This window comes from Cuculus canorus, chromosome 7, assembly GCF_017976375.1.
Source record: "Cuculus canorus isolate bCucCan1 chromosome 7, bCucCan1.pri, whole genome shotgun sequence".
NCBI classification, from domain to species: domain Eukaryota; kingdom Metazoa; phylum Chordata; class Aves; order Cuculiformes; family Cuculidae; genus Cuculus; species Cuculus canorus.
The window spans coordinates 273,042-284,195 of NC_071407.1; the positions used below are offsets into that span (position 1 = coordinate 273,042).

At 52.5% G+C, this 11,154-nt stretch overlaps 1 protein-coding gene across 1 annotated transcript; it reads left to right on the forward strand.

Annotated features, from left to right (window-relative positions):
* Positions 1-1,113: 1,113 nt before the first annotated feature.
* On the forward strand, positions 1,114-4,028 carry NKX1-2 (NK1 homeobox 2). The gene is made up of 2 exons (XM_054071013.1): positions 1,114-1,347; positions 2,225-4,028. The coding sequence occupies exons 1-2, from the start codon at positions 1,134-1,136 to the stop codon at positions 2,911-2,913; spliced, it is 903 nt and encodes a 300-aa protein (XP_053926988.1). The 5' UTR covers positions 1,114-1,133; the 3' UTR covers positions 2,914-4,028.
* Positions 4,029-11,154: the final 7,126 nt, after the last annotated feature.

Genomic DNA, 11,154 nt, shown 5'->3' on the forward strand with positions numbered 1-11,154 from the left:
GGTCTGCACCTCTTTCTTCTTACGAATAAAAGCAGGTGGAGCAGCTGATTCCCACTCAGGGCTGCCTTCCCTGGGTGCCTCCAGCTGAAGGGTACCCCTCCATCTGCACCTCCACCTGCTTCACAGCACGGACAAACTGCAGGAAGGCTAAGGAGGGGGGCAGCACTCCCTGAGCAGATAGAGATACACAGACAGACATCACCAGCAAGTTTTGAAGGAGCCCAGCTGGCCAGGAGCAGCCATGGTCAGGGGACTGGTGTGGGTGGAGAGGCTTGGCCTGCTCCTGCTTACGCTGTCCCAGTTACAGGCATGATCAGACACCCAGGCATTTCCACTCGAGGGATGGTCAGGGGGCTGCGCTGCGGGCACATCTTCGTCCAGCACAGGTGTGCCTCAGTTTCCCTGCCTGTCAACTGGGAATAGTGTGAACGCCACGGGGGAATTCAGCGTGGCCAGCCCTCGGCCCTGAGTCTGAACCAGACTGTCTCCGAGCTGGTCCAAACTGAAAAGATGCTCATTTCTCCTGGTGGACCACACAGTAGGTCCATATCTGGAACAGCAGCTGCTGGCAGAGGCAGTGCTTCGAGCCCGGAGCCTGCTCGGCGCGGGGAAGGGATGCAGGAGCTGTCCCTGCTCGCCGGGTCCCGCTGAGGCAGGGGGCTCGTCCCACCGGCCCCCCGCTGGCCCAGGGGAGGAGCGGACGCGCCAGCAGATGGACAGAGGTGGCCGGGGGCTCTCCGGACCCGGGGGATGGAGGTGGCCGGGGGCTTTCCGGACCCGGGGGATGGAGGTGGCCGGGGGCTTTCCGGACCCGGGGGCCATGGGTGTCCAGGAGCTCGCTGAACCCGTGGGACGGAGGCGGCCGGGGGGGCTGCCGTGTGCCGTGGCACCTCCGCACTGCTAGAACACCCGGGGCTCCTGGCCGCCCCCCCGGCAGGTAACGGGAAGGCGCCGCCGCCGGGATGCTGGGAGGAGGCGGCCGGGCGCCCCGCGGAGGCAGCGCGGGGAGGGGGCGCGGGGCCGCGTGCCAATGGCTGCGCTGCCCCCTCCCCTGCCCGCCGCCCCCGCCCTGCCCGCCGCCCCCGTGCCGCTCACTCAGCTCCGCGCCCGCGCTGCAGCCGCCGGCCCAGGGGATGCCCCAATGCCCGGAGCGCGGGGCCGCGGCGGCCCCCACCCGCCGTAAAACCTCCTTCTCTATCTTAGACATCCTGGACCCGCGGAAATTCAGCAGGAGCCGCGGCCCGGGCGGCGCCTCCCGCGCGGGAGAGCGGGACAAAACTTTTGGAGCGATCGCGGCGGGACGGGACGGAGCCTCCGGCAGCGCCGGGAACGAACCGGAGCCGCATGGTAGGAGCGCGCTCGAGGCTCCGCGGGAGAGCGCGGGAAGAGGACGGAGCCGTGCCCGGAGGCTCGGCCGTGGGAAGAGTAGTCTGCGTGTCCCGCCGGGTGCACCCTTGGGCGGGATCCTCCTCCCGTGGGGAAGGGCGTGGAGCCGTGCCGGAGCCTCGGCGCTGGGGAGGGACGAGTCCGCGCGTGCCCCCGGCCGCACCCCCGGGCGGGTCCGCAGCGGCGGGAGGGTCCCGGCCCCGGGACGCGGTGGCCGAGCCGTCCCCGGCGGAGGATGCCTCAGCTCCCGCTGATCGATATCCCATTACCGCCGCCCGCCTATCTGCCGCCCGCAGCTTGCGGGTGCCCGCCCGGATCTCCTTCCCCCGGCCTGAGCCCAACAGCGTTCGATTAAAACTTACCTTTAATAGATGACATCTATCGATCCAGCCCTCGCAAATCTGAAACTCCATTAGCGCCGGGAGGGGGCAGGGGGATTTATTTCGCTTCAGAGGGGGACTTTAATAACTTCTTTTTTAATTGGAAACAAATCCATACCGACAGCCCCCCTCCCCCACCGCAGGTGCGGTGGCACCGCGGGCAGAGGCGCTCGCTCGGCGGGCGGCAGTTCGCCTCTGTTTACAGATTTTATTTTACTGATTCCCTTGTTTTGCCGCGGTGGATTTGGGGAGCGGGGAGAAGGGCTGGGTTTGGAGGGGTTCGAAGGAGGAGGCCAGTTCGGGGCGGTTTGGAGAAGAGCTGGGTTTGGGGGGGTTCGGAGGAGCAGGGCTGACTTTGCGGGGGTCGGAGGAGTAGGGCTGGGTTCAGGGGTTCGGAGGAGAAGGGTCGGGTGTGGGGGTGCCAGCGGTGCCCCCCGACCCCCGCCGTCTCTCCCCAGATGCGCACTGCCCGGCGGAGCGCAGCGCGGCGGCAGCGGAGCAGGAGTGCGCCCAGGCGGTCCCGCACGGGGCCGGTCCCGGTGAGCCGTGCGGGACGGCCAGAGCCGGTCTAGAGCAGCCGTGCGGGGCCGGAGGAGCCAGCCCGGAGCAGCCGTGCGGAGCCGAAGGACTCGGTCCCGGGGAGCCGTGCGGGGCCGGAGGCGCTGGTGTGGAGCAGCCGTGCGGGGCGGCAGGGGCCGGTCCCGAGGAGCCGTGCGGGGCCGGCCCCGAGCAGCCGAGCTCGCCGCGGGGCCGGCGGCGATGCGGGGCGAGCAGCAAGCCGCGGCGGGCGCGCACCGCCTTCACCTACGAGCAGCTGGTGGCCCTGGAGAGCAAGTTCCGCGCCACGCGGTACCTGTCGGTGTGCGAGCGGCTCAGTCTGGCGCTCTCGCTCAGCCTCACCGAGACGCAGGTGAAGATTTGGTTCCAGAACCGCCGCACCAAGTGGAAGAAGCAGCACCCGGGCGCCGAGGGGGCCGCGTCCCCCGGCAGCCCCTCCGCCGCCCCGCTGCCCGCACTGCCCGCCGCCCGCTCCCCGCCGCGCCCCCCGCTGCCGCCGCTCCCCGCGCTGCTCCCGCTGGGCGGCGGCCCCTTCGCCCCCTTCCTCGGGCCCGCCTACCTCGGGCCCTTCTACGCCCCGCACCTCTGAGTCGCGGGCGGGACCCCGGGAGCGGCGGGGAACTCCGGGGACGGGGGGACCCCAGGGACGCCGGGGAGTGCGGGGGCTCCGAGGACTGCGGGGCCCCCGGGCCCAGCGCTGTCCCTCGCCCCGCGGCGCTCAGCGGAGCGCGCTGTTCCTCGGGCACCGCTGACAACGCCGCTGCAGCCACGGGACTTCGTTCGCACGCTCCGGATGTGGCTGCAGGCGCGGGAGATGGGACACGTGCCTGACACCGATCCCCTCGAGTCTCCGCCGAGCTGCTTTCCAGCCCTGCCGGCCTCAGCGCTCGCCGGTGCCGCTGCTGCTGCCCGGGCAGCTCGGAGCCCCGGGGCGCTCGCCAGGAAAAGGAGCCGGCTGTGCCCGGCGTGGCTCTGTGATCGTGTCCGACTCCTGACCCGACACCGCGAGCCGCGCGTGCGGCCCCTCCTGGAAGCGCTCCTCGCGCTCCGTGTCCTCCGGCGAGGAGAAGTCCTGCCCGGGCAGCGGGGGGCTCTCGGTCGCTGATAACGCACGCGGCATCTCCGCGTTCCCTTTCGGTTCGTTCCCCGTGACTCGGAGGTTTTGGACGAGACGCCTCGAGATCGTTCTTTGTGCAGACAACGGTTGTTCTCGTAGTAACACGGCGTGGGTGCCAAATGAGGCAGAAAAGAAACATAAATCAGAGAAAATGATTACATTATTCATTTCTTTAAAAATGGGGCAGAAAAGAAACCATAAATCAGAGAAATGATTACATTATTCATTTCTTTAGAAATGGGGCATTTGTGGTAGAAAATAAATAACGCTGAGTTTCCAGCATGCCGAGACCTATTTTCCACAACAGAGAAACTGCTTTTTGGTTTTTGCTTTTTTTTGGAGCATTTGTTAGAAAGGAAAATCACATTTCATCTTCATTGGTACAAGCACCGGAATGAAAAGGAATTTTAGCTGGGGGCTTATCTGTCCCTGAACGGATGGGAAATAATTGGTTTAAATCTGTCTCATGCAGTTTCACCAAATTATTAGAACACGCTGATCAAGACTGCATCTTGCAGTGCTTTAAAAGTACCACATTGGTCTCCAACCAAAACACTTGGCTCATAAATCCTAATCTGGCTCTTCCTGTGTTTGTCTAAATAACACGGTTTTTTTAAAGTATTCCATGTTGAATTGTTTTTAATTCTACTGGACAAAGGAGTGTGTGCTTCCCGGGCTGATTCCCTGCTAGGTGTGAATCCCAGCAATGGCCCTGTTTGGTGGTCAGTGACGGCAGGTGGTATCCCACCTCCTCTGGCCAGCTGAAAGGACAGGCTTCACAGGATACCCCTCTTTATGGACTTTGCCTTCCTAACTTCCAGCTTCGCAGGCAGTGAGGGTCTGAAGCCCACGAGGCCAGGTGTGGGAAACAGCTGCTGCCTGTGCCCTGCCTGAGATCATCGGCACTTGTCTTTCCATGCCAAGGAGGAGGCGTTCGGTGCCTTTTTGATTGTTTGTGTAGCTATTAACAAAACACGAGGTTCGCCTCAGGTCATGGTTCTGGAAGTCATAACTGCTGCATGAACATATTTACTTGCAGGTTAGTTAAAGTAACTTTTTAATCCTAATTTGACTGAAGTTAGATCTACAAGAGACAGGGGTCATCACAAACTGCTCAGCACACGTCCAGAGCTGCCTTGTCTTCTGGCCACTCAGTCAGCAGTCCCGGCTGGTCCGAACTATTGGGATTGCAGTGCTGCGGACAAGCCGGCTGTCCAGTCCTGGCTGCCTCAAGTCAGTTGGAGCTCAGGTCCCCAGAAAAGACAAGGGCTCCAGGAAGCTCTTGTGGCCCATCTTCCTGCCTCAAGTTAGGACCCCACAGACCTAAATCCCCTTGCCTATTTGTGACTTCCACCACCGTGCACGCAAACGCTGGTTCTGATTTCATTTGGCCATCACTCTAAGATGTTCCCACAGCACAGAACAGTTTGTCAGCTGCCAGAGCACTGAAATCTCTGCAGGAAAAAAGACTGGTGCCCTGTCATTTGTCATGTGATTTGTTCTCTTCCCTCAGTGTAAACGTGGATTTCATGGCTATGATCCCAGGACACCAAAGCTTTGTGGCCAAGTGCTTCCAAGCCCTTCAGGCAGCCCCTTCCTCTCCAGCTTTGTTGAGGGGGCGGATGCTCAGGTGGGTGATCTTTTTGGCTGCTAGTTAGGGCTGTGCGAACTGGCTGCTCATTGCAGCTGTAACTCCAGAGCAGTCCTGGAAACAGCATTGCCATCAAGCGGCGCATTGTCCAGATTGCGCTATTCGCACTGGTAACACTTTCAGAAATGCCCCGCTGAGTATCCATTTTCTCTAACAGTTCAGAATACAGATTTGTGCAATATTTTCAAGCGCAGACAAAAAAAATTGACTTTACTCACAGCTGAATATGGATGTTTAAAGGAATCACAAGTACATCCCACGTGTGAAACCAAAAAAACACATCTATATTAAATTAATACAGAGTTTTGAGTTCAAATGCTCCAGAGAGAGCAGGGAAGTCAGTGGCTTCCCCCATTCCTGCCATATGGTCCCTAATGATGGTGCTGCAGGGAGCAGGCAGGCAGGAACAGCTGGGTTTTAGGCTGCCCAAACCTCTGGCTACCGAGCCTGAGTCAGGCAGCTCTGGGCAGAGCTTTGCTTTACGCTCTCTTCCATTTCTGTTCCAGACCGCAGCGTGGCAGCTGGGGCAGCACCTGGAACCTCACCTCTGGCAGTGGCACACACTTGGTGCTTCATGGAACAGCAAGAAAGCACATGCTTGTGCTTCAGTGCAGAAAGGGAAAGCTCTTGACTCATATGGCATTCATGCCTGGACAAAAAGTTAGTGCTTGTTCCATACCCTCTCTCTGCACAGGCAATATTAGTGGTCCCGGAAACACAAAGTGCTTTGGAAATCAGCTTAATTTAACCCAATAATGAAAGAAGTGTGTGTGTGTGTGTGTAACATCACGGCATCACAGTTAGGGAAATGTTAGAAATGTCCATTTAATTAGACTTCCAGTTCTGTATTTAAAAAACTCCAAAGTCAGGCAGTTGCATTTCCAAAGTCTGAAGAAATTAAATACCGAATGAATAGATACATTGAGGAACAAAAGATAAAATCTATTTAATGAAATGTCTGTGATGAAGCATTTTTCATGAAGAAAACCAGTTTGATTTGCGGTGTAATTAATGACTGGAAAATCAACTGAAGTCCATTTCCTTCCTTACCTTCCTTCCTTCTTCCTTCCTTCCTTCCTTCCTTCCTTCCTTCCTTCTTCCTTCTTCCTTCCTCTCCTCCCTCCCTCCCTCCTTCCCTCCCTCCCTCTCTTTCTCTCTGTCTCATTGTTCGCTAGAACATCTGTAATAGTTATGTGCCATCTACACACAGGTTCTGAACTGAGGATAGAATCCCCTGTTTTCCAACCTGTAGACTTCCTCCTTATGAGATCAAGTAGGACCATTTGGAGAGAGACAGGAATGACCCAAGACAAGGCAGGCAGAGAGCTCAGAGGCCGTCTACTGCGTCCTGCTTCTGTCAGAAACAGCAGAAACATGACCACTGATTTTTGCTGGTCACTGTGGCACATTAAGTCCCACTGGTTGTGTTCTGTTGAAAGGATGTAGCAATGCCTTCTGGAGGAGTCCTCTTGGCCATCAGCACCCACAGATACACCTGTGTTGTGTGGGGCAGCTGATGCTCAGGGGATGCAAACGGGAAGGCGTGGGGTGGGCTGTTCCCTTACTCAGCTGCCCAGCAGGCTCCAGATCACTGTTGCTGAGCCCCTTACTCTTACTGCTGAAGGTGCCGACTGGGAGGGTTCCACGGCAGGACACAGAGCAGTTGTTTCAAAGTCAGTCCCTGCAGGCTGGATCCCAACTGGCGGTTTTCCTGTAGACTATGAAGCAGACTGGACCCTTTTAAGGATGTGATGTCTAATCCCACATCATATGATGATAGGTAGGTGCAAACCCAGCCCCAGTACAATCAGCCCCAGCAGCTAGACCCTTTTCATTGGTTCACCTTGTTTCACAGCCCACCTCTTGGGCAATTGGCCAGCTTACACCACGTTTAAAAAACCAGTGAAAGTCAAGTACCCATGTTTTTATCAAAGGCCTCACAAAATACAACAGCCGATCCATTAAATGGCCTCATCAGCCCACTAGTGGCCAGATGACTCCGGAATGATTGAGAAGCCTTGCTTCGATTCCACATAACAGTCAAGAATGAGACCGAAGTCTGATTTCAGCAGCTTTACAAATCTCTGGCAGACTAGACGTCTAGCAAAAATATTTGGTGGGTGAGAAGCTCCTGCAGAAACCGTGATAACAGGACTCTTGGCATCACTAGACCTGAGCACATTTTTTGCTTTCCAGTATGACCTCATACCAGCCGAATTCAATTTGAACAGATCTTCATGTAACTTTCTTGATGTGGAAAGCTTGTGCTCTGGGCCCCTGATTCTGGAAGTGTGCTCGGTAAAATTTCTGGGGAAGGCAATGATGCGTGCAACTAATTTACAAGCTGCACGTCACAGGTTTGCTTTAGCCTTTTTGTTGGCATTTTTGCCCTTCAGTCCACAGGAGCTGTTTAGTGTTTGTGAGGAGCTGACAGCTTTTCTATCCTTTTAGTCCTTCCACTGAATCACACGAAGGCACAGGTACTGGTGAATTGAAGAAATGCTGCATTTCACTGGGAATTGTAACAGAAGAGCATTAGTCTGAAGAAAGGATAAACCAACCACAGAGAGCAAAGAATGGATGAACTGCTTTAGAGTTTTATTTGTCCCTTTTTACAAGTTTATTTGTCCCTTCTAAGGAACAGCCATGTGATAGCTAAGGAGTAAGTACTTTCTGCTTTCTGAAGGTCTTCCTTCCTTTTGGCAGCACGCTCCGTATTTCTGATATCTCATGTTGTGGGATTTTTGAAAACAATAATTATGAAATAGATTTTTTAAAACAATGGATTTTAAAGCAAGGTCTCTTGTTCTAACATGTATCAAGAAAGCTGTAATTTTCTGAAATTGTGTGGTATTCTGGAAATCTGAGGCTACTTTAATGTCCTGGTTGGGAAGTTCAGGAGCTGACACCATGTCATCCCACACGAACAACATGTGGCAGATGGTGCCATAGGTCACCTCACATTACACCGGGCAATGATGCCCAGTTACAGTGTGACATCGTCAGGCATTATGGAAGATCTTCAGTATCAGAGCGCTGTGGCCCTGAGCGACGAGTGTCCGCCATTTAGCAAGGTCAGCAATCTGCTGCAGCAATGTCAAACGCTTCATCTGCAGGGCCAGTGAAGATGTGCGGGGCAGAATTCTGAGACAAGTTTTTCCAGATCCTGAGATAAAGTGTATCCAGATGTTCAATGCTCAGTCCTGAGATTTCACCGGATTGACAAGCTATTTATAGTTATTACACAGTTAGATGCATTTGTGTTCATTTTCTGTGTGCTCTCACAACAGTCATGGTTGCCACCTGGGTCGGATTTTGAAAGGCTGGAGAGCAGGTAAAGTAGCTGTCTTTTCCAGAAATCACTCTCCTGATAAAATCCAAGAATGAAGAATGGAAGTTAGGAAGCAGAAAGTCTGCAGGATCCAAATAAAGATACATTTGTACAAGGAAGAAGCAAGCTCAAAGATAAGGCCACTTGAAAGCTGAAATTTGAACTGACTTTGTCTCACTCCAATTTTCTTCGTGTTTCATTTCAACAATTTCTGATTTTTTATGCTAGAAAATACCATTTACCAGGGTCCAGTGACTTCTCAGACTGCTGCCCACTTTCTGCTCTCATGGAATCTCATGCTGGGATCATGTTTGTTGCTGGAACTGCAGGTACACCACTGTCAGAGGTGCATGTCTGGAGTAGAGAAACATCTAAATCCAGTCGCTAGTGAGCTGAAGATGCACAGCTCTTTTAATGTGTTTTGGTATATCTGAAAGTTGTCCTTTCTCAAAACTCTCTCCTATTTGTGTTTTCTTGGTAACGTGATGCCCCAGGAATGTAATGCTTGCAAGAAATGGGATATAGAAAAAAAACCAAAACAATAAACGCTCTTTCATTTAAATAACTGCAAGTTTGAGAAATAGAAGAGCTTATTGTTTACCTTTAAATCTAGGTTTCACACACAAGTAAAATGTCTTACCTCATCTGTGGAGAGCTCTGGACATAGACATCAAAGAGCTGCAAAGTCAACTACTGAATGTAAGTTCAAACATGGGGAACAATGCTTAGCAGAAGACAATAAATTGAACTATTTTGAGTCTATAATTCAGTTATCCATACTGTCATGTAACAAGCGGAATATCGTTGACGTCTTTGTAAAATAAGCCAACATACAAATCAGGGTGGATAATTATTAACTGTAACTGAAGGATTATCTTGCAATAGGACTATAGCTCTAAGGGTTACTTGTGGTGCTTCAGGCTGGGTTAACTAACATCCACCCAATAAAACAGCACTGTCCTGAGAGGGCTCTGCTCTGCTTTCCGAAGCTATCTTCAAAGATATCAACTAAAAAAGAAATTACTAACTGAACTTGAGAGGCAGATATGCTTTGCACACGTTACAGTTTGTTATTCCTATTTCTGACACACAGTACTGTAAAATGTTCTAGCTATGCCGTAGGAAAGACTAATGTTTCTTCTCCTGCAAGAAATGTCTTAATGTAGAATTCTGCTGTGAGTAAATAACCAGAATAACACAAACGTGGGACATCAAAAGTCTTTTCTACATAAGGTACTACCAAAAGCAGCATGGCATTCAGCTCTCATTGATGAAAATGAAAGATGGAAGTGAACAAATAGAGAATCCCTGGAACCATCCATCCATCCATCCATGTCTTATCACCGCAGTAATAAAGCACTTTCACCTTCTTCTTGGGTCTCTTCCAGGCACCATGCTTTCAAACAGAAGAACATCTATCACAGAACAGTCTTGCCCCGGCACAAAGCTAGTGTTACACCAGATGCTTTCCAACTGCAGGCAAATGAAGGGATGTTACACAGCTGCGTCCCCATATAGTACAGAAGTCCCATCACCACCTATTGTTCTCGTTGATCCTTGCTCAGAGATGACCCAAACATCTGCAAGGCTGGCCTGTAGAGTGTGTGACACTCTCGGAAGGCTGTTCGGGACAGAGTACTGGGACAGCTGTCAGGCTGGGGCTGTAGTGGAGCTCTGCAGGGCAATGTGCTCACCAATAGGTCTGCCTTAAAATCTGGCTTTGGCTTGGAGAAGCATAGTTTTTTTTGCTGAGTGGCACCACAGTTTCAACAAGAGGAGAAAGGGTGAGGACTACCTTTGTGGCTTTCCTAGAGATGGGAAGAAGGGTAGGACTATCTTTCTGACAGCGCTACAGACTCTTATTGATTTTAGCTAACTATGAATTTGCATCTTGAGCCTCCTGACTTGGATGAACTCCATATCCAACCTTGTGACTGCTCTGGCTCTCACTCTGAGGTGAGGAATGCTTCCTCTGAGCTGAGTAAGAAACTACTGTGCTGTCAGAGAATCAAAAGCTGGTGCTGCATTGCCTCAACATTGTCTATCGAGGCACTCTGGATACTTGCTGCAGCAGACCTGGGATACTGTTAAATTCAAGAAAGGGTCCTGCGACTCTGCCACTACATCAGTGCCTGCAGTAGCTCCCACGAGCAGCATGTTAATCCCCGGCGCACAGCGAGTTTGTGCAGCGTAACTCCCTTGGGAGACAAAGACTGTAATTCCCTTGTATTTGCCCTACCTCTAAATAACCACAATAACCAGGATGCAATTCCACATGCCTAATTCCTGATGACTTCAATAAGCATTTCTGCCAAAGACAGAGCTGCAGAATTACTCCTAACAACTGGCATGACTTAACTTGTTCTTTCTTATAACTTTATGGTTTACTTAGATGTCAAATTACATTTTCTGGATAAACAGAATGAATATAATAACCCTTCTTCCTCAAGTAGGTCAAGATTTTCTTCTTTTCTGCAGGGCAAATTACTGTAAAATGTGAAAATTTCATGTCTTCTGTTTTTTCACATTTTAGTTACTGTTATGTGGAGTCGTTTAGGTACCTACAGGTAACCAAACAGTACACATTAAGCTTCTGCTTTCCTTTTATAAATCACAGGACACACTACATCTGGCTGAGAGCAACGGCTTCGAGACCTACAGTAAGAGCTGCCACTGTGCACACTGTGAGCAATTTAAAATTCCAACTTGAAGAAAGGTGGCTATTTTCTGT